Here is a 23,700-nt window from a genome sequence, read left to right as displayed (position 1 = left end):
GTCTTCGTAGAGAGGAGTTAGAAAAGGCATCCTACAGAAGTGAAAACGCAATTTCACCTAAATGGGCCACTTGAAGCTCCCTGAGGATAAGTTCAGCAAATACCTTGTGTCCCAGTGAAACAATGTGACTCCAAAACAATTACAAAACACATTTCTACAGGAAAAGGGAGAATGGTGAGTTACCTTAACATTGCTTGCCCCACAAACCCACACCACGGGGAATAAAACCACAGGTTGATCATTTGTGCTGCTATAGATATTAATTATCCTTAGCAGATGCCAGGTGTCTTTGTTTGTCTGATCAAGAGGTAAATAGAAAGACAAACAGTAGAATAACTATACAGTAGAGCCATCTGGTTTCTTTACAGCAGCATACAAATGTAATAACCCACATAGAAAAAATATATTCCATGTCTTGTAGGATTTGGTTGGAAATTGCATCCTCAAATTCATATACCAACCAAAGCCCAAAGGGTGTTAACATTGCAGAAGTTAACACTGCATGATCCCAGTGTTGTCACTTGAAAGCACAGGCTATATTTAAGCAATAAGGCCCAAGGGGTTGTGGTATATGGTCAAGTTGCATTATGCCTAAGAACAGCCCTTAGCCCTGGTTGTAAAGTGTACACTAATAATCAGCAAGCAAGTACAGGGAGTGAATTTTATAAATAAACGAACATGGAACAAAACAAGAAACACGAGTATCGTACAGACATGAAACATATAAACAGAAACAATAACATCTGAGGAAAGAACCAAAGGGAGTGACAGTTATTGGGGAGGTAATCAGGAAGGTGATGGAGTCCAGGTGAGTCTCATGAGGCGCAGGTGCGCGTAGCGATGGTGACAGGTGTGCGTAATGATAAGAAAACTAGCGACAACGAGCGCCAGAGAGGAGGAGCGGGAGTAGACGTGACACTGGTATATTGGCCATAAACCCCAAACCCCTGAGGTGCCTTATTGCTCCTACAAACTGGTTACCAACATAATTAGAACAGTAAAAATAACAAATGTGTCATAGCCGTGGTATACGTTCTGATATACCACGGCTTTCAGCCAATCAGCATTCAGGGCTCGAACCACCCGTTTTATAATAGCCTATAAGTCCTCTGAGAGTTACAACATGGCTGGATATTTTTGTGTACTATATGTTGACCACTGAGACCAGATGGGAAACAGAAAGGTTGATCAAATTCAATATACTGGTCATATCTATTATAGTTCAGGGTACTACATCCTTTAGAGGGGACCATAGAGACACTGAGCAAAGACAAGAGGAGTATAATTCAGTTCTGTATGTGGGTAATCTGCCTTCACCTTTCTCTCTGAGGATACAGTATAAACTGATTTAGTTCATTACCAATACACGGTGACAAAGAGCAGAGGACAGAAACGGGAACCTTTAACATCCAGATCATTTTCAAATATCTGTAAGGGGGCTTGTTTGTATCATGCTGTGATATAGAGAAGCAGTACAGAGAACCAGCCCCTTTCTTCCTAGAGAAGTAAATGTTCTCTCCATCTTACAAAACTTGAACAATGCCTCAAGTTTGTGGAGGAGGCCTATCTCTCTCACAAATATAACAAACTGTGACACTTTAACAGCAATTTACCAAACCTTTAACAAGTAATAATGTACACTACCCTAAAATCATAACTGTTTTGTCTGATTTCAAAAGCTTTCCAGTGCGCTTGTGTAGAGAGGAGCAGACAGCTCTCTAAAATCTCTCCCTGTGTCTCTCCCACTCATCCTCTCTTTGAAGCACAGCAACAAGTGCTCACCGTGGGTACTTGACCAATCCGATTATCATTCACTAGACAAATCCTAAATAAGAGATAAAACACGTTCACTCCATTGCCTACTCTAACACAATTCATAATGTTGTTGAATGAAGTGACAACAGTCCACACAAAAACATAAAGGGGTCAATAATACTCTTTCTGTCCATAAATAATGATTTACTCCTTGAACCAGTTGGATGTCCCAAAGCATTATGTGAAACCTCCAAACAGAGTCTATTGTCATGCTGTCCCTGGTGGTCAGACCAGACTAGAGGGACATAGTGGAGGTTCACCATGGTCACTGCTCCAGGAGACACAAACTCCCTTGCCCTGTCCATACTCATCAATGGATCACACAGCAGATGGACTCTTGAGACTGTGTGTGTGTGTGTGTGTGTGTGTGTGTGTGTGTGTGTGTGTGTGTGTGTGTGTGTGTGTGTGTGTGTGTGTGTGTGTGTGTGTGTGTGTGTGTGTGTGTGTGTGTGTGTGTGTGTGTGTGTGTGGGTGTGTGGGTGTGTGTGTGTGTGTGTGTGTGTGTGTGTGTTTGAGTGTGTATGTGGGTGTGTGTGTGTGTGCGTATGTGCGTATGTGTGAGCATATGTGGGCATGGGCGTGTGTGGGTGACGGCTGAATGATAGAAGCCTACACTGTCAGGGATCCTCCCTTAGGTTCAGTAAAGCATTGCCTCTGGCCAGCCCATTCCAGAGCCACATTGTCATGGAACACCCTCTCTTACGTCAGCCTGAGATAATAATAGTGTGTGAACAGATCAGCACAGCACCCGAATCACATGGTGAAGAGAACCAACAGACTGAATGTCTGATTAACACAGTCACTCCTTCATGGAGCTGTGACCAGACCCACGGCACACTCAAAGTACAGTCAGCCCTCATCTGTGAACTCCTCCTGCTCACTCCTAAATGTGACACACCCAATATTTACTCCTCTTCCCCTCATTATGGCTCTGTCGGCTCTGCCAGTGCTAGTTTCTTTGCTGATGCTGTGACAGGACGGAAACTGAGAAACTCTCCCATTAGGAGCCTTTTTAAAATAGCTGCCTGGCTACAAAGCCCAGGAAGAACAATAGGCCTGCTAGCTGTGATAGCTGTCTGTCCTGTCTGTCTGTCCTCTCTGTGTGGACACCCCTGCACCGTCCCGCTCCGTCACATCCGTCTCTCCTCTCCTCTACTCTCAGACACAGCTGTAAATCCTGCCTAGAGTCAGGGATTGAATTGCCCCACTTTTCAAAGCTCTGCCATATACATGTCTCAGTCTGCAGCACGGGTCATAAGTCAGCGCTGATACACAGCCAGATCTGGATGGAGGTGAAGCAGGTCCAAATCATTCATGTCACAATGTCCCTGAAGACAGAGGAACAAAGCGCAGACTAGAGTTTAAAACAAACAAGTTAGCAGGGATTTCTTGAGGGCTAGAAAGCAGCCCGTGATACGGTTAGCCATTGTGGCTGGGACCGTGGATTGTCCCGGGCTTGTGGCTGTCTAGAGCTCTGCTGTTTGTTGTTGTTTTCATATCTTCCCTGCAACCTGCCCTGTCTGGAACTGCGGGGAGTAAGAGCGTAACCTACTTTGCTACCATGACAAAGACCAAAGCCGGCAGGAGCACCGTTGAGGACAGTGGTGTCTCTCTATTACAGGTGAAGGATAATTTAAACTAACAAAAATAATTATACAAGCAGTTGTTACAACAACAACAATATAGCTTCAAGTGTTTTGTCCAAATACTGGTGGAGTCAACTAATAAAAGAATAGACGACCTGACCAGAGAGGTCCAGGACCTGAAGAACAGTTTGCAGATCTCCCAGGGTCAGCTCGATGAGTTTAAACAGGAGAAGAGCAAAATGAACACAATCTGTAAATCATTGGGAGAGGACATCAGTTCTGTATGTGAATCCATGATAACAATGACAGAGAAATCAGATTATCTCAAGGGATAATCAAGGTAGAACAACATGGTTGTGGACAGATTGAGGTGGAGCGCACCCACAGAAATGGAAAACCCACCACCGGCCCAGGTGACAGGCCCAGGCCGAAAGAGGTCACGTTCTTGAGGTTCAAGGACAAGGTAGCTGTTCTGGAAAGAGCCAAGAACTTGAGAGGAGCATACAGTGCATTTGGAAAGTATTCAGACCACTTTACTTTTTCAAAATTTTGTTGATTAAATAAATCAAATGAAATAAAACATTTTCCTCTGCAATCTACACACAACACCCCATAATGAGAAAGCGAAAACAGATTTTTTGAAATGTATGCAAATATATTACAAATAAAAAACAGACCCTTTGCTATGAGACTCAAAATTGAGCTCAGGTACATTCTGTTTCCATTGATCATCCTTAAGATGCTTCCACAAATTACCTGTAGTAAATTCAATTGCTTGGACATGATGGAAAGGCACACACCTGTCTATATAAGGGCCCACAGTTGACAGTGCATGTCAGAGCAAAAACCAAGCCATGAGGTTGGAGGAATTGTCCATACAGCTCCGAGACAGGATTGTGTCGGGGCACAGATCCCCCGGAAGGGTACCAAGACATTTGTGCAGCATTGGTCCCCAAAAACACAGTGGCCTCCATCATTCCTAAATGGAAGAAGTTTGGAACCACCATGACTCTTCCTAGAGCTGATCGCCTGGCCAAACTGAGCAATCGGGGGAGAAGGGCGTTCGTCAAGGGGATGGCCAAGAACCTGATGGTCACTCTGACAGAGCTCTAGAGTTCCTCTGTGGAGATGGGAGAACTATCCAGAAGGACAACCATCTCTGCAGTACACCACCAATCAGGCCTTTATGGTAGAGTGGCCAGAAGGAAGTCACTCCTCAATAAAAGGTACATGACAGCCTGCTTGGAGTTTGCCAAGAAGAACCTAAAGACTCTCAGACCATGAGAAACAAGATTTTCTGGCCTGAATGTCAAGTGTCACGTCTGGAGGAAACCTGGCACCATCCCTACGGTGAAGCATGGTGGTGGCAGCATCATGCTGTGCTGTGGGGATGTTTTTCAGCGGCAGAGACTGGGAGACAGGATCGAGGTAAAGATGAACAGAGCAAAGTACAGAGAGATCCATGATGAAAACCTGCTCCAGAGAGCGCAGGACCTCAGACTGGTGCGAAGGTTCACCTTCCAATAGGACAACGACCCTAAGCACACAGCCTAGACAACGCAGGAGTGGCTTCAGGACAAGTCTGAATGTCCTTGAGCGGCCCAGCCAGATGCCGGACATGAACCTGATCGAACATCTCTGGAGAGACCTAATAATAGCTGTGCAGCAACAATCCCCATCTAACCTGGCAGAGCTTGAAAGGATCTGCTGAAAATAATAGGAGAAACTTTCCAAATACAGGTGTTCAAAGCTTGTAGTGTCATACCCAAGAATACTCAAGGCTGTAATCGTTGCCAAAGGTGCTTCAACAAAGTACTGAGTAAAGGGTCTGAATACTTATGTAAATGTGATATTTCAGTTTTACATTTTTTATAAATAGCGAAAAAATGGGTATTGTGTGTACATTGATGAGAGGAAAAAACAATTTCATGAATTTTAGAATTTGGCTGAAATTGGGAAAAAAATGGAAAAGACAAGGGGTCTGAAAACTTTTCTGAATGCACAGCATATCTTCCTCAATGAGGACTATCACGAAGCTCTGCGCCAGAAGAGGAAAGAACTTATCCCAGCCATGAAAGCTGCCAGAGCGCGTGGGGACATAGCTTACATCCGCTATGACAGGCTCATTGTCTACCTTCCCTCCCAAAAGCCTGGAAGGGATGAGAGAGCCAAGCCAATGGATTTGTAGTTTCAACCCTGCAGCACACACACATACTTATTTACACACACCAACTGATTAATGGACTGCTGAATGTATATTTTTTTCTCTTGCTTTGTTTGCTCTTTTCCATATTATGATAAGCTACCCAGGAAAGGGCTGAAAATAGCCCATTTTAATATATGTAGCCTTAGAAATTAGGTTCATGAAATCAATAACTTGCTAACATCAGATAACATTCATAATTAGCCATTTCTGAGACTCACTTAGATAATTCATTTGATGATACATCAGTAGCAGTACAGGGAAATAACGCCTATCGAAGAGAAAGGAATGCTTATGGGGGAGGTGTTGCTGTATATATTCAGAGCCAAATCCCTGTAATGCTTAAAAAATATCTTATGTCAAGTTTTATTGAAGTGTTGCGGTTGCAGGTTCATTTGGAACATCAAAAACCTTCTCTTTTGGGGTGTTGGTATAGGCCACAAAGTGATAACAGTCAGTATCTAAATTATATGTGTGAAATGCTTGATAGTATCACGTTTCAGGTAAGACTCAGGTAAGACCGTGTTGAAGTAACAATGTTCATTACAACAACAGGGGCAGGCAAACGACAGGTCAAGGCAGGCAGGGGTTGGTAATCCAGAGTAGGGGCAAAGTCACCAGACGGCAGGCAGGCTCAGAGTCAGGACAGGCAATGGTCAAAACTAGGAGGGCGAGAAAAGAGAGACTGGGGAAAAGCAGGAGCTGAGAAACAAAACGTTGGTTGACTTGACAAACCATACGAACTGGCAACAGACAAACAGATAGTGTATGTGAGAGGTCTACTTTCTTGGGGATCTGAATATTGACTGGTTTCATCAAGCTGTCCACTTAAGAGGAAGCTTATCATTGTAACCACTGCCTGTAATCTGTTTCAGGTTATTAATCAACCTACCAGGGTGTTTACAAACACTACAAGAACAAGATCCTCCACATGTATTGATCACAATTTTTACTAATACTGTAGAACTTTGATCTAAAGCTGTATCCATACCCATTGGATGCAGTGACCACAGTATAGTGGCTATATCCAAGAAAGACAAAGTTCCAAAACCTGGGCCTAAAAGAGTGTATAAAGCTAAAATAGTGTATAAGAGATCATACAAAAGATTTTGCAGTGACTCTTATGTGGATGATGTCAAAAATGTGATTGATGTGATTAATAATGAGCATCCAGACATTGCACTTGATGAATTTATGAAATTGCTTCTTCCAAATATTAATAAACATGCACCTGTTAAGAAACTGACTGTAAGACCTTCTTAAGGCTAGGGGGCAGTATTCGGAAGTTCGGATGACTGACGTGCCTAAAGTAAACTGCCTGTTACTCAGGCCCAGAAGCTAGGATATGCATATAATTGGTAGCATTGGATAGAAAACACTCTGAAGTTTCTAAAACTGTTAGAGCCACAGTCAACTTAGTGTTTGTAAACTTCTGACCCACTGGAATTGTGATACAGTGAATTATAAGTGAAATAATCTGTCTGTAAACAATTGTTGTAAAAATTACTTGTGTCATGCACAAAGTAGATATCCTAACCGACTTGCCAAAACTATAGTTTGTTAACAAGACATTTGTGGAGTGGTTGAAAAACGAGTTTTAATGGCTCCAACCTAAGTGTATGCAAACTTCCGACTTCAACTATATGTTATGGTTTTTCAACTTCTGCCATATTGTGGATTCAGAGCTATCTTTCTAATATAACTTTTCTTTGATGGAAGCTTCTCTAATGTCACACATGTAAAATGTGGTGTACCGCAGGGCAGCTCTCTAGACCCTCTACCATTTTCTATGACCAATGAACTGCTACTGGCATTAAACAAAGTATGTGTGTCCATGTATACTGATCATTCAACCATATACAGTGGGGAGAACAAGTATTTGATACACTTCTGATTTTGCAAGTTTTCCTACTTACAAAGCATGTAGAGGTCTGTAATTTTTATCATATGTACACTTCAACTGTGAGAGACGGAATCTAAAAACAAAAATCCAGAAAATCACATTGTATGATTTTAAATTTTCATGTCGAAACAACCTTAGACTTTATTCTGTAGCAGAAGGTGCAGAAAAAGACTCAAATTTGTGAAGGGTCTATTCAAAGAAATACTTGAAGACGACATTGACCTGGGAATCAAGAGACCACACCGAGCTCTGGCCTCAAAACCTTCCAGCGACGTCCCACCAAGATCCATAGTACTACGGTTCCTAAAATTCTCCATCAAAGAGAAAGTCTTACGTGCAGCCAGGAAAAAGCCTGTTAAATTCCAAGGCCAACGAGTGTTCTTTGATCATGACTACGCGGGTGAGATACTTAAAGAGAAAGGTATTCGCTTCCAAAAACCATTCCCGGCAAAAATGCAGACGAGGCGGCTGAGGACCTGAAGTCAAGGGCATCCCAGTGGAGTATACCACAAGAAGAAAGGCGCCTTCACCAGCGGAAAGACTAGAGCAGGCCATCCCATAGATCGTTGTCGGCGAGCAGAGTCACAGAAAGAGAAGGAAATCACGTCCTTGAGAGGACGTTCACATCCGAGAGAGACTCAGGCATTTCCAACAAGAAGGTGGAAGACACTAATCGGATTTAACAGACTTAATAGTTTCTGCGAGCTGTTAGGACATATTGATTGGGTTGTTATGGTTGACATTGCAATAGGTAAAATGTCTTCCATATTTTCCCCCAATGCTGAGCAAGGGTGAGTAGCCAAAAGTATGTGTTCTTTATGGACACATTATGTATGGTCACGTTAATAACATTTCTTTTAGCTAATGATTAATAACACATTGACAACGAGGTGACAGAAGGGCATATCAAGGGTAGGATTCATGATATGCACGCATTACCTATATAGTTTTCACTTGTAATTAACCGAAGTGTATATGTGACGAAATAGGCACCCTTGTTTGCGAATGCATTACCCATTTTCATATCTGAGTGAGGGGCCCCTCCAGCGGACAGGCTCATCCCCTCAAACTCCAGAGGCAAGAGACAGTCCTCTGACATGGGAGTCCATTAAAGCCCTTTTGTGGGGAAAAAAAATATTCTGATTGGATCCCGTGGGTTTATTTATTTAAATTGACTGATTTCCTTATACGAACTGTAACTAAGCTAAATGTTTGAAATTGTTGCGTGTTGCGTTCATAATTTTGTTCAGTATAGATTCAATGGTTGTGAAGATGGGGAGTGGCTTGTCCGTAACAAAGACATGCTCCAAAAAGCAAGACACTTTTGTATTATCTTGATTATTGTCCAGTCGTGTGGTCGAGTGCTGCAAGGAAAGACCTAGTAAAGCTGCAGCTGGCCCCGAACAGAGCGGCACGTCTTGCTCTTCATTGTAATTAGAAGGCTGATATAAATATTATGCATGATGGTCTCTCTTGGCTAAGAGTTGAGGAAAGACTGACTGCATCACGTCTTCTTTTTATAAGAAACATTAGTGTTGAAAATTCAAAATTGTTTGCATAGTCAACTTACACCAGTGGGGCCTTCCCAGAAGAGGAAGAGGAGGATCATGCTTCTCAGTGAATTTCATAAAAATAAAAATAGTGAAACATTAAAAAGTTTTTGATAAAACTATACTTATACAGTGGGGCAAAAAAGTATTTAGTCAGCTACCAATTGTGCAAGTTCTCCCACTTAAAAAGATGAGAGAGGCCTGTAATTTTCATCATAGGTACACTTCAACTATGACAGACAAAATGAGAAAAGAAAATCCAGAAAATCACATTGTAGGATTTTTTATGAATTCATTTGCAAATTATGGTGGAAAATAAGTATTTGGTCACCTACAAACAAGCAAGATTTCTGGCTCTCACAGACCTGTAACTTCTTCTTTAAGAGGCTCCTCTGTCCTCCACTCGTTACCTGTATGAATGGCACCTGTTTGAACTTGTTATCAGTATAAAAGACACCTGTCCACAACCTTCAAACAGTCACACTCCAAAATCCACAAGGACGGACGGGGTGTTAAGCATGTCCCAGTTTAGGTCACCTAACAGTACGAGGCCTGAAGATAGATGGGGGAAATCAATTCACATATGGTGTCCAGGGCACAGCTGGGGGCAGAAGGTGGTCTTTAACAAGCGGCAACGGTGAGAGACTTGTTTCTGGAAAGGTGGATTTTTTGAAGTAGAAGCTTGAATTGTTTGTGCACAGACCTGGATAGTATGACAGAACTCTGCAGGCTATCTCTGCAGTAGATTGCAACTTCGCCCCCTTCGGAAGTTCTATCTTGTCGGAAAATGTTATAGTTACGGATGGAAATTTCAGCATTTTTGGTGGCCTTCCTAAACCCGGATTCAGACACGGCTAGGACATCCGGATTGGCAGAGTGTGCTAAAGCAGTGAATAAAACAAATTTAGGGAGGAGGCTTCTAATGTTAACATGCATGAAACCAAGGCTTTTACGGTTACAGAAGTCAACAAATGAGAGCGCCTAGGGATTGGGAGTGGAGATAGACGCTGCAGGGCCTGGATTAACCTCCACATCACCAGAGGAACAGAGGAGGAGTTGGATAAGGGTATGGTAAAATGTGAATACAGTGGAGGTAAACCTAGGGATTGAGTGACGATGAGAGAGGTTTTGTCTCTAGAGACAACATTTAAACCAGGTGAGGTCACTGCATGTGTGGGAGGTAGAACAAAATGGCTAGCTAAGGCATAGAGAGCAATGTGTTCTGCACTGAAGTCCACAAGCGAAGGGAAAAGGTCAGAGGAGGAGAGTGCATAGATTTTTAAATTTTACCTTTATTTAACTAGGCAAGTCAGTTAAGAACAAATTCTTTTTTTCAATGACAGCCTAGGAACAGTGGGTTAACTGCCTGTTCAGGGGGAGAATGACAGATTTGTACTTTGGCAGCTTGGGGATTTGAACTTGCAACTTTCCGGTTATTAGTTCAACGCTCTAACCACTAGGCTACCCTGCCTTCCAGATAGATGCAGGAAGGAATTATAAATACAACAAGCTGTTTGTATGTGTCTCGTATGAAAGTGAACTGTGTTTGCATGTGATCAGGTGTGTATTCATAGCACCAATTCGGGGATAAACATACCTAAATTTGTCCAATAGAAACTCTTGGACTAATGTTGTTGGACTAATGATTATACCCTAGGTCAGCTAGATTCAGGCAAGAGTGTGCAATGTGGTATTGAATGTTTCACTGTCTGTCTTCTTGATTACTCAAAATTCTCGCGACCTGTGCACCTACTTTTGTACATTTTCCTTCGTAGGCTAGGTTGTAGCAACCTCATGATGGGTACAGGGAAAATGTGAGTATCATGTAGTAGCCTAACCGATGTTGCATTGAGCTAGGTGAATGGAATATGAATGACAGTCATCCAATATGCTGTAATAGAAATAAGGCCATGTTCATTAAAAAAATGTAGCATCCTCCCTCATCGTAAATGGCACCGACCGCCACTGACTTACACACAGCTCTGACACACACACTTACCCCACCAGAAATGCCACCAGGGGTCTTTTCACAGTCCCCAAATGCAGAAAAAAATCAAGAAAGCGTACAGTATTATATCCTGTAGAGCCATTATTGCATGGAACTCCCTTCCATGTCATATTGCTCAAATGAACAGCAAACCTGGTTTTAAAAAAAGGATAAAGCAACACCTCAAAGCACAATGACTCTCCCCTATTTGACCCAGATAGTTTGTGTGTATGTTCTGATATGTAGGCTACTTGTGCCTTTTTAAATGGATGTAGTTCTGTCCTTGAGTTGTTCTTGTCTATTAATGTATTGTGTCATGTTTTATGTTTTGTGTGGACCCCAGGAAAAGTAGCTGCTGCTTTCGCAAAATATTGTCAGTGTATTCTGGCATCTGTAGATCTTAAATCTAGCAATTATTCTAGTAATCTGAAGCTCAAGTCAAGGTTACAGAAATGGATGTAATCAGACACAATTAAATACTGTGAATTATATGGATGAACTCACTCTTTCCAGTGTGAGTGTGGCACGGCACTGTGACACAGAGCAGTGACACACTCAGAGCAGTGCCATTGTCACAGTGAGGCCTGTGAGGGAGGAGCTCAGTGTCTTGTGTTCTCAGTCTAATAGAGGGGCTGCGTGCCACCAGGACCAAGGTGCCAATTAATACCATTACACATGGGGGGATTCTTGTCTTCTCTTCTACATGGTGCTGGGGACGTTTCCACTTGTAACCAGGCCTAAGATTAGCAACATTGTATTTGCATTTAAATCACTACAGTCCACAGCTGGCCGATAACAGGCGTTAGGCTTGATTGGCAATCCATTTACCCTCCCACTCACATTCACTGCACTAATCAGGTCTTTTTTAATCTACTGCTATAGTGTGGTAGGCAAATCTGCACTTCCTGTGTTTACCTTGTATTAAGCTTACACAAACACACAACCCACTGGGTACAAACTGGTTGAATCAACGTTGTTTCAATGTAATTTGCAACATATTGTAACGTGGAATCTACAGTATGTGGAAAATACACTATATATGCAAAAGTATGTGAACATACCAAATTAGTGGATTTGGCTATTTCAGCCACATTCATTGCTGACAGGTGTATAAAATCGAGCACACAGCCATGCAATCTCCATAGACAAACAATGACAGTAAAATGACCTTACTGAAGAGGTCAGTGACTTTTAACGTGGCACTGTCCTTAAGATGCTACCTTTCCAACAAGTCATTTCATAAAAATTTTACCCAGCTAGAGCTGTCGCGGTCAACTGGAAGTTCTGTTATTGTGAAGTGGAAATGTCTCGGAGCAACAACGACTCAGCCGCAAAGTGATAGGCCACACACGCTTACAGAATGGGAGTGCTGAAGCGCGTAGCACTCCATTCGTCAGGAGCTTCTTAAAATGGGTTTCCATGGCTGAGCAGCCGCACACAAGCCTAAGATCACCATGCGCAATGATCGGCTGGAGTGGTGTAAAGCTCCTTCTTATGCATTTGAGGCAATCAGTTGTGTTGTGACAAGGTATGGTGGGGGGGGGGGGGGGGTCAGTGACCACGGTTAAAGTCAAGAACTTTGAAAGTTTCTTCAAGTGCAGTTGCAAAGACAAGCAAGCGCTATGATGAAACTGGCTCTCATGTGGACCACCACAGGAATGGAAAACCCAGAGTTACCTCTGATGCAGAGGATAAGTTCATTAGAGTTACCAGCCTCAGAAATTGCAGCCCAAATAAATGCTTGACAGTGTTCAAGTAACAGAAACATCTCAACATCAACTGTTCAGAGGAGACTGTGTGAATCAGGTCTTCATGGTCGAATTGCGGCAAAGAAGTCACTACTACACGACATCAATAAGAAGAAGAGACTTGCTTGTGCCAAGAAGCATGAGCAATGGACATTAGACCGGTGGAAGTCTGTCCTATGGTCTGATGAGTTCAAATTTTAGATTTTTGGTTCCAACTGCCGTGTCTTTGTGAGAGGCAGAGTAGGTGAACGGATGGTCTCAGTGTGGTTCCCACCATGAAGCACGGAGGAGGAGGTGTGATGGTGTGGGGGTGCATTGCTGGTGCCACTGTCTGTGACTTGTTAATAAGAATTCAAGGCACACTTAACCAGCATGGCTACCACAGCATTCTGCAGCGATACGCCATGCCATCTTGTTTGGCCCGCTCATTTGTTTTTCAACAGGACAATGACCCAACACACCTTCAGGCTGTGTAAGGGCTATTTTCCGAAGAAGGAGAGGGATGGAGTGCTGCATCAGATGACCTGGTCTCCACAATCCCCCGACCTCAACCTAATTGATATGGTTTTGGATGAGTTGGACCGCAGTGTGAAGGAAAAGCAGCCAATAAGTGCTCAGCATATGTGGGAACTCCTTGGAAAAGCATTCCAGGTGAAACTGTTTGAGAGAATGCCAAAAGTGTGCAAAGCTGTCATCAAGGCAAAGTGTGGCTATTTGAAGAATCTCATATACAAAATATATTTAGATTTGTTTAGCACTTTGTTGGTTACTACATGATTCCATATGTGTTATTTCATAGTTTTAATGTCTTCACTATTATTCTATAATGTAGAAAATAAAATTAAAATAAAGAGAAACCCTTGAATGAGTAGGTGTTCTAAAACTTTTGACCAGTAGTGTATATCTCCTTCACATGTCAATATTTGGTTGCATTGACAACCAAACACAATTCAATATCACTTTTGCGATACAGTAAATAGCCTATTAGTCTTAACTAAACCAAAAATAAAGTTAAAGAATAGGATTAAGCCAGTGGCTCAGATGAAACTATCCAAGCAGTAGATACATCTCTAAATGTTGATATTTGGTTGCATTGTCAACATGAACACTATTCAATATGACTTTTGTAATACAGTAAATAGCCTTAAGTTAAGGCTATCTTACAAACTAATGTAACAGTTTTTAGTCAACCTTAAAATGTGTATCTCATCCATGGCCACATAGAGGTTACTGCAACTTCTTATGTAATCATAGAAAGCATACATGTTCAAGATAGCATTCAAAGGTTGCAGGTCTGTGGAGATCTTCACAATTTAAATATCTGTGCAGTATCTCAAACAGCCTTGATCACGTGTACTATGCACTTTTAATGTAATCCCAACTACAATCCAGGTCATTTAGTTGTGCAATTAGATGAAGCACAGTGATAACATAAATACAAAATATCTCACATTGTATTCTCATTTGAACTTTGTTGTGCTTTTAAATGGTTGAAAGTGCAGTGATAACACTTTGGGAATTCAATACACTTCTGTCTGTCTTGTTGAGTGGGTGAATAAAGGTTGAAATCCCATTTATCAACCTCTCAACCAAAAATTCCCCACATTTCCACGTTGAAATTACGTGGTGTGCCCAGTGGGAAGACATTTGAGTACAGTTGGAGAAATCTCTCACATAAACACAAGTGAACGCACAAAATCCCTTTCTCTTCCACTTCACTTGTAGTGAAATACATTTAGGCTACAGCAGAGAATAGCAATACTGTAAAATCCTTTAAGTTGCAGAGAAATATAATGTTGAGTCCTTAGACCGTTCCTTTTCCCTCTGACCGCTGTCTGCACATCTGTTAATTAATAACGAATGGATACTGATGACTCATCCCCTATTACCACCAAATCGCATAATCTTCACTCATTTCTTAACAAGGTTGCAAACCCCTGCCGGAATTGTGAGTGTGATTGTCTGTGAGAGAGAACAACAGCGGGAGCGAAATTCATTGCATTACATTACGGTTGCCGTGGACAGAACAATAATAAAGAAAAAAAACATCTCAACCTCACTTCATTATACTCAAAATGAATCCAATGAAACCTACAAGCAAATTACCTCCAGACTACATCAAATCCCCCACAGAGGGGGATGTTTTCAAGATGAGATCGGGGCATACTGTATTCATGCTGTGGACCATTTCATGTGAAATATACTGATCATGCTGTATGCCAGACCTGATGACTTCCTTGACTGATGTCATGCTTGACTGGAAGCTGATATGTGCCCAGATTTACTATCAGTCAGAAAGCAGATGTCTTCTACCATCCAGGTCCATGAATCATTCAACTCTCTCTGTACATTCAAAGTGGAGAAAATATGACCCAGATGTCAACCTGTCTAGTGGTCAGTGCTGGAAAGTGGAAAGGGTTCACCAAGAGTAATAAAATCAAAAGAAACGCAAGAATGTCACATCTGGAAGCTGAGATCAGTTGGCAAGAGCCAGTCACTGACAGGTGAGGTAAGAAACTACTGCCAAATACAGTCATCTAACAACACATACTGTACGCCTGGTAAGCCAAGCAACTTGAGGAATTTGGCGAAATGATCTGAGAAGCAGACTGCTCCCCCCACACTATATGAATTTTATATTCAATTTACATTACTATTTTCTGACATTAAAAGTACAAGATATTGGTCTATCAAGTATCAAGAGTCTGGAATTTACTCATCCGGCACATACAGTTGAAGTCGGAAGTTTATATACACTTAGGTTGGAGTCATTAAAACTCGTTTTCAACCACTCCGCAAACCTGTTGTTAACAAACTATAGTTTTGGCAAGTCGGTTGGGACATCTACTTTGTGCATGACACAAGTAATTTTTCCAACAATTGTTTACAGACAGATTATTTCACTGAATCGCAATTCCAGTGGGTCAGGGGACAATCTCGTACTTTTTGGAGAAATGTCCTCTGGTCTGATGAAACAAAAATAGAACTGTTTGGCCATAATGACCATCGTTATGTTTGGAGGAAAAAGGGGGAGGCTTGCAAGCCGAAGAACACCATCCCAACTGTGAAGCACGGAGGTAGCAGGATCATGTTGTGAGGGTGCTTTGCTGCATGAGGGACTGGTGCACTTCACAAAATAGATGGGAAGGAATCATGAGTGAGGAAAAGCTTGGTCACAAATGGGTCATCTAAATTGACAATGACCCCAAGCATACTTCCAAAGTTGTTGGAAAATGGCTTAAGGACAACAAAGTCAAGGTATTGGAGTGGCCATCACAAAGCCCTGACCTCAATCCCATAAACAATTTGTGGGCAGAACTGAAAAAACGTGTGCGAGCAAGGAGGCCTACAAACCTGACTGAGTTACACCAGCTCTGTCAGGAGGAATGGGCCAAAATTCACCCAATTTATTGTGGGAAGCTTGTGGAAGGCTACCCAAAACGTTTGACCTAAATTCAACAATTTAAAGGCAATGCTACCAAATACTAATTGAGTGTATGTAAACTTCTGACCCACTGGGAATGTGATGAAAGAAATAAAAGCTGAAATAAATCATTCTCTCTACTATTATTCTGACATTTCACATTCTTAAAATAAAGTGGTGTTCCTCACTGACCTAAGATAGGGAATTTTTACTAGGATTAAATGTCAGGTATTGTGAAAAACTGAGTTTAAATGTATTTGGCTAAGGTGGATGTAAACTTCCGACTTCAACTGTATCCCTGAAAATAATGTAATGTTCAGTAAAGCCTGAAAAGGAAGATGTACGACTATCAATATACGCAGTGTGAGAAGACAAATGTCTGAGTAGAGTGTTAATCATGTATCTCAAAGGTTAGACACGACAGGTCATTTAAGGGGGAAATGAGACCAGATGAGTCTACAGAGAAAGTGAACCGGAGTAAACCAATCAATTTGAATTATCTGCTCCTTGCTGTGTTTTAATCCAATCTTTAATTTGGGCTGTGGTGCGGTAATTAATGCAGAAGAGAGAATAGCTATAGCCAGACCACCCTCCTCTCACCTGGCTGGGATTATCTGACAAGTCTAACATCTCCACTCACAACCATCTACACACACATCACGACACACAGCCAGAGAGGAGGGGTGAGGAGGGGGTCAAGGGCAGTGTGGTTGAGGAGACATTATCAGAGCTTTAAGGACACGGCATCACAGAAATGAGCCACCTAACATCTGATCACTATAACACTGTTACTCTCTGCCCCGTGGATATGAGAAAATCATAAAAGCGTATTTCACTGATCTTCGAAGCCAGAGAGCATATTTCAAGCCTCATCAGAAAGATCCAGAGTTTCCAGCTGAGTGATTACTCTGAATCCTGCTGTAGGCCAAACACAACACTGTTATGTTTAATACCTTAAAGGCCATGACCGGTTCAAATGACCACAGAGCACCAGTTTGGCTCAGGGGATGACTTTCCAGTGCCGAGGAGGCCTATTTTCAAAAATGGCCGCGGGAGGCTCCAGACTACATTGACTATGGCAGGGAAGTCCTCTCCCGAGAGCCGGCTGGGACCTGTTTTCTGGTGTTCTACTAATGTTGGGCTGCTGGATCTTCCAATGGGGCACAGAGGGAAGGAGGCAAGGAACATTTCATGTTAAGAGTGTGATTTTAGCCATATGTGGAGTGTGTTATAGCACAAGCCTGTCATATTAGGCAGTAGCAGATGGGCTCTGCTCACAGTGTGTCACGACTCCCACCGAAGGGGGCTCCCCTGCCTGTTCGGGCGGCGCTCGGCAGTCGTCATCGGTCTACTAGCCGCCACCGATCCCTTTTTCCTTTTCTGCTCGTTTGGTCTTATTGGTTGCACCTGTCTCTTATTTTGTTTCTTGATTTATGTCTATTTAAGCCTGTTAGGCCCGCCTATGTTTGTGCGGGATTGTTCCTCTGTTCGTTTGTGGATGTGCATTTGTGTTCTATTTTTTCCGGACTGTTTGGGTCCTGTGTTTGGGCCGGTCAGTGTTATGCGCCTAGTGTTTTGGCGTGACCTTTTGTACCAGAACAAAATACGGTTGTCCGAACCCTCTGCTCTCTGCTCCTGACTCCAAACCCACTACTCCTAGAAGACCAAACCCACTACTCCTAGAAGACCAAACCCACTACTCCTAGAAGACCAAACCCACTACTCCTAGAAGACCAAACCCACTACTCCTAGAAGACCAAACCCACTACTCCTAGAAGACCAAACCCACTACTCCTAGAAGACCAAACCCACTACTCCTAGAAGACCAAACCCACTACTCCTAGAAGACCAAACCCACTACTCCTAGGAAACATGACACTGTTACAATACATACTTTGATTCTTTTGATTCTAGTACTGTACATACGCTCCAACATTAGAGCCAATTTACATTTTTACTGACCATAATAGAGTGCTGGTTATATGCTCTGGTTATTCTGAAAATAACTCATAGGACTTATTCATTGGACCTATAGTGTGGTACAAATTCATTCTAAGTTACAAGCCTTTTGTTAAATATGCCAAAATGAGCTCCACAGCCCCAGTCTGACACCCCTCTCTCACCACCTCATCCCTCTCTCCTCTCCTTCTTTTCCTCTCCTCCTTTCAGCAGATGGCTGGGCCTCATTCAGCACTGTGAGCCTGCACACATTAATAAGGAAACGCAGAGAAACATGTACAATTCTGTAAGAGCCTTGCCACACTTTGTACTTTTGCACTTTGGAATGGATTAATATTTAATCTGTGAACGTATGTGTGTAACCAGCGTTGCCCCCCCTGTTTTTAACAGGCAGTGCTGTTACGAACATAAACTGTCTTTATCCTCCATACCTCAGCCTTTCAAGAGAATCCCTTACACCTTTTAGGTATTGTATTGTAAATCAAAGGCCACTCTGCAAATAACCAGCAGTAACCTTTCCATTGACCACTGCAATAATTTGCTCCAGGAGTCGAGACAATTCATTCCTTTCCTTGTTTGTAAAAGGTAAACAGCATTCTTGTGTGTTATTTTAGTGGACGACACCAAGAGCCCTAAAGCTATGCCTCCGCAAAATCGGATTATTCCATGGACAGTGTTTTTTTGTGCTTGGCATCAGAACTGAGAAGATGTGCCACGATATTTGCCTCAGAAATGTATTCAACTCCTTCCAGGAAATTAACAACAGATAACCATCCATCTGATAAAGTCTAATACATATAAAATAGTTGATTAAACACACCAGTAACATCGACGAACATTCAATTTAAAAAAATGTAAAATCTATTTTATGAACTAGGCTAGTGCAAGTGCAATACAACTGTCTTATTTGAGGAAGCAGCCATAAACAGGGTGTCAAAACAGGAGAATGTAATACAGAATGTAATACAGAATGCAATACAGAATGCAATACAGAATGCAATACAGAATGCAATACAGAATGCAATACAGAATGTAATAGAGAATGCAATACAGAATGTAATACAGAATGCAATACAGAATGTAATACAGAATGTAATACAGAATGTAATACAGAATGCAATACAGCAATAGTAGTCCTGTAGTGTCTCAGTGGCCAGGGTACTCACCCACTCAGAACCACAATGAAGTCCATGACGTTCCAGCCGTTCCTCAAGTAGGATCCTTTATGGAATACAAATCCCAACGCCACAACCTTAATCCCAGCTTCAAAGCAGAACATCCCAATGAAGTAAGGCTCTGTCTTTTCCTGTGAATTAAAAACGGACACATCAGACAAATAGAGCACAAAATGGCCATGTTAAGATGAAAGGTCACAGAACAGAGGCTTATACAATAACAACATTGTGTGTGTGAACATATTTATCACACTTTGGAAAAAAACTGAAATCTGTGTAAAAGGAGATGCATATACTATAACCCTATTGAATATAGGTACTACATAACAAACAATAATATTCTAATCATTGCTGTTTGCCCTTGCCAAGAGCTTCTCTCTAACCCTTACACATGCTCAGGAAAGGATTAATTACACTTTCTCTCAGCGGGTAGGTAAGCACTCTCATGCGCTCAGATGCACTTAGCATGATAATATAGAGGAGGGCTGTGGCTCTAATAACTATAGAATGAGAGCCAATTAATCCAGCTAGTTTCTTACTCTACTGGAGGAAGCTGTAAAACACAACTGTAAAACTAACGAGCTACTAACAAGCTAGAGGTGATAACTGTGACTTGCCAAAACACCCATATAATAGCAGGCTATATTTAAGCAATAAGGCCCAAGGGGTGTGTGTTATATTGGCCATATACCACAAACCCCAGAGGTGCCTTATAGCTATTATCAACTGGTTACCAACATAAATAAAACAGTAAACAAGTATTTTTGCATCATACCAATGACATATTGTCAAATATACACACGCCTGAAAGCTATTTCAGCAAATCACCATCCAGGACCCAAACTACCCGGTTTATAATAAATGTCACAGTAGTACACAGTTATTTGTACTCTTCTGTGTTGGGCATTCACAGACAGTAGGGAACTGAGAGGATACAGCCTGGTTTGGACCTGGTTTAATGGGTATACTGAAATTAGAATTCATGAATAAACAATTCTGCAACAGCCCACAGTAACTCAGAAATATGGGACATGCCTTCCACAAAATACTCATTTCTAAGCTAACAATGTACTATAAAGAAGTAAAACAAGATTTTGTGTTCTCGTTTGCTGCAACTATCCACTTAATCTTTGGAGAACATTTCAGGTTTTAAATAAATATCAAGCTTCGTGAAGAAGAAATGTTGAAGTAATTAGTGTTTTTTAAATAAGACTCCGTAAGGTTAGAGAATCCCACTGATAATAACTGAATAAAGACACAGTGCATTAGTAGATGGTTGACTCACCAGTCTCTTGGACATGGGAGTCTTGTCCTCTCCAGGCAGGTGCTGCTCCAAAGCCAGTACGATACAGTTGGCGATGATGGTGGCTAAGATCATGTACTCAAACGGAGTGAAGCAACAAGTTAAGGAAGAATCCTTTGTCACAATATACCTCACATAAATACTGTTCTTCTATCTAATTTCAAAGGCACAGTTTTCCAAATACAGTAACCTGTGATATTCAAAAACATAATGCAGTATTTCAGTCCCACCATGAGAGAGATATATCATAGAGTGCTGAGGCCTAATAATCCCCATACAGAATGACAAGGATGACAGTATCATCAGCCCTATCTATAACACCACCCTCCTAAGACATCTGATGACAATCCCTCTCATTGATTGAATGTCAGGATGTATCTATTATTCTGACTTCTCCATTGGCAGGCACACCAGTGTGAATCTAGCCTGCTGCTGAGCACCTGGCAGAGTGCTGCTGCCTCCTCCTCTCTTCCATACAGCTGGCTGGCACACAGAGGCCCTGGCTGTCAGCTCCTCACAATGCCCTGAGGCTGTCCAACCAGCCAGCCAGCCAGCCAGCCATGGAGAGGGGCAGGAGACTGCTGTGCACAATAGCTGGGGACAGTAGCAGGAGACAGGCCATAACCCTGAAAGCTGTAGGAGAGCTGGAGGAGAGGCGAGTATAGGCACACTGGGGATGTGTGGGAAGATCAGGAGTCTGATCCTACAAATAAGGGCACTTTACTACAAGCGTACAACTTGTACCAAGGGACCCCTGGTGGTTGGAGGTTTAAATGGAGCACATAGATGACACCAAGGATGTGTATTTCTCAAATGTTGTGCGTGGGCACTGGATTTATTTTGGCTGTTTGGAAAAAAGAGGTAGAGAGCGAGGGAGCCTAAATCTCTTCAGTGGAGAGAGAGGGGGAGAGAGGGAGGAAGAGAAAGAGATCAATGCAAACAGAGCTGGCAGCTGGAGCTGCTGCCTGGAGGGTCACACAGGGACGCCCCTCATCGTCTGAGCATTGAAGAACTAAATAAACAGAAGCTCCCGTACTGTCACACCTTTACCATTCTGCGGTGTTTAAATACTTATTGGCCTGCTCTAATGGGAGCACTGAACAAACTATATTCAACCAGGACTTATAGATAACTGTGCTACTGTAGCTATTACTGTCTCACAAAATGGGACCCAAACTCCCATGGCTCTCTCTGTTATGGGCACTCCTCCACAACCACACCCTACCTCCATCCCCTCAAACACAAGAGCACTGACACTGCACTCAGAGAGAGGGGAGGAGAGAAGAGAGAGATAGAGAGAGAGAGAGGTATCCACGGCAACAGGCTCCTCTCGGCCAAAAGTCAGCGCTCACATTTAATGGGCGTCAGTCAGAGGTATTGCGATGGCCCACATGTTGCAACCACCCTCCCGACAATCCAAACCTGCCTAATTCATTTCATTTGCGTTTAAAATCTCTTCTCCACTCAGAGTCATTTACACAATATATTAAATACATACACAAAGCCATGTGTTTTTATATCATCCAATGAGAGAAGTGAGATTTCTCCAGGGACAGGTGTATGTACAGTATCATCTTATAATCAGCCTATATTGAGGAGGCATGGGGCTGCAGAGAAACCTCAAGGTTTTCTATCTCAATATGTATAATTCAGTTGTATCATTCATGAACTGTCTTCTGAGGAAACTGTGTCATTTATCCACGAAGGGACTTTGTAATGAGGGCTCGTGGGGACGTGTGAGTCATATTGACAAGTTTGCGCTGGCTCCCGCTTCTTAAACAGGTAAAAAATAGCAGTGGAGATGGAATGTGATACAGGGTGCATCTGTGTTTTTAGACTGGATTCAAACCTTATTACACATACGGAGGAAAATAACCAATCACTGTGACTGAGTCTGGGTTACTGAAGAGGGGAACATGATTTTAAACAAACATGAGAAAATGCCAAATAGTGCTTGTAGATGGATTATAATAGTAAACAAAGACATTGAAACACAACAGGTAGCCTTTCCAGTACCTTTCTGATTGAAAGTATATTACCATTATCCTATGTATGTAAAGGTTACTGGATTGATGGAAGACAACTTGTTGAGGGAATTTGATCTAGAATAGCAAGGCTGTCTTAAGAAATTAGCGAATATAATTTTGAATGATCGCAATAAAATGATGCATAGATCAACCAGGAATACAGGAACCAAGAGAAAAGGCAAATGTAGTGACGTGCCAATGCCAGATCAATTGTGATTTGCCAGTCTTGCTGCTGTCAGTGAATGTGACGCTAAAGGTGGGGTGTGGCTACAGAGGGTGGCGTCAGCTCCACGCCCCTCAGACCTCCTCTGCAATGGGCAGGATCAATTATTAAAGGAGTATCTACACCCCGGGGCACTTCCCGTAGCAGCCTCCCAGTGGGCATCAGGCAGGGTGAGCAGCTGCTCGTCCTCCCCAGGCCACCTGCACCAGAGTGGGCCACATTTCATTAGGCCTGCCTGGCTCCTCCACCCAGTCCCTGCCAGCCTCCACATCGACCCTGACACAACCCTGCTGCTCCTGCATCAAGCCAGTTACGGAAGCCTGGAAATAAACCCCTCATCAATCACTGGTTTTAATTGAGCACTCAAAAATAAAGAACTGCTTATGCCATGGAGCATGTTGTTCTGCACACAGCCATGACCTTCTGATAAGTCATGCAGAGTGTGTGTGTGTGTGTGTGTGTGTGTGTGTGTGTGTGTGTGTGTGTGTGTGTGTGTGTGTGTGTGTGTGTGTGTGTGTGTGTGTGTGTGTGTGTGTGTGTGTGTGTGTGTGTGTGTGTGTGTGTGTGTGTGTGTGTGTGTGTGTGTGTGTGTGTGTGTGTGAACAAGTGAGGATGTCTTACAAGGTTCATGTTGGATATTTGCCAGCGCTCTCTAAATGCTGAATCTAAAGCTCACCAACATCAGCCTGTGCTGTGCCACATCATGATAGGAAACTACTCTGAATGAGATCCTCAGTTACAGTTCTAATCACTTTATACCACATGATACAGCAGACTGATCAGATGTCATTAGATGT

At 42.5% G+C, this 23,700-nt stretch overlaps 1 protein-coding gene across 3 annotated transcripts in view; it reads right to left on the bottom strand.

The window, feature by feature from the left end:
- The window catches only part of LOC109902983 (voltage-dependent R-type calcium channel subunit alpha-1E), a 105,438-nt gene extending 84,700 nt beyond the window's left edge, over window positions 1-20,738 (bottom strand). For all 3 annotated transcript variants that reach the window (XM_031785977.1, XM_031785976.1, XM_031785978.1), the window contains exons 1-2: window positions 20,636-20,738; window positions 19,342-19,481 (exon numbers count right to left, since the gene is read on the bottom strand). In XM_031785977.1, coding sequence (XP_031641837.1) covers window positions 19,342-19,481; window positions 20,636-20,728 — 233 coding nt within the window. In that variant the 5' untranslated portion in view covers window positions 20,729-20,738. The remainder of the gene's footprint in view (window positions 1-19,341; window positions 19,482-20,635) is intronic.
- Window positions 20,739-23,700: the final 2,962 nt, after the last annotated feature.

Source organism: Oncorhynchus kisutch, linkage group LG13 (genome assembly GCF_002021735.2).
Source record: "Oncorhynchus kisutch isolate 150728-3 linkage group LG13, Okis_V2, whole genome shotgun sequence".
Taxonomy (NCBI): Eukaryota; Metazoa; Chordata; class Actinopteri; order Salmoniformes; family Salmonidae; genus Oncorhynchus; species Oncorhynchus kisutch.
Note: the sequence above shows the minus strand (reverse complement) of the source record. Positions and strands in the feature narration are given on the sequence as shown.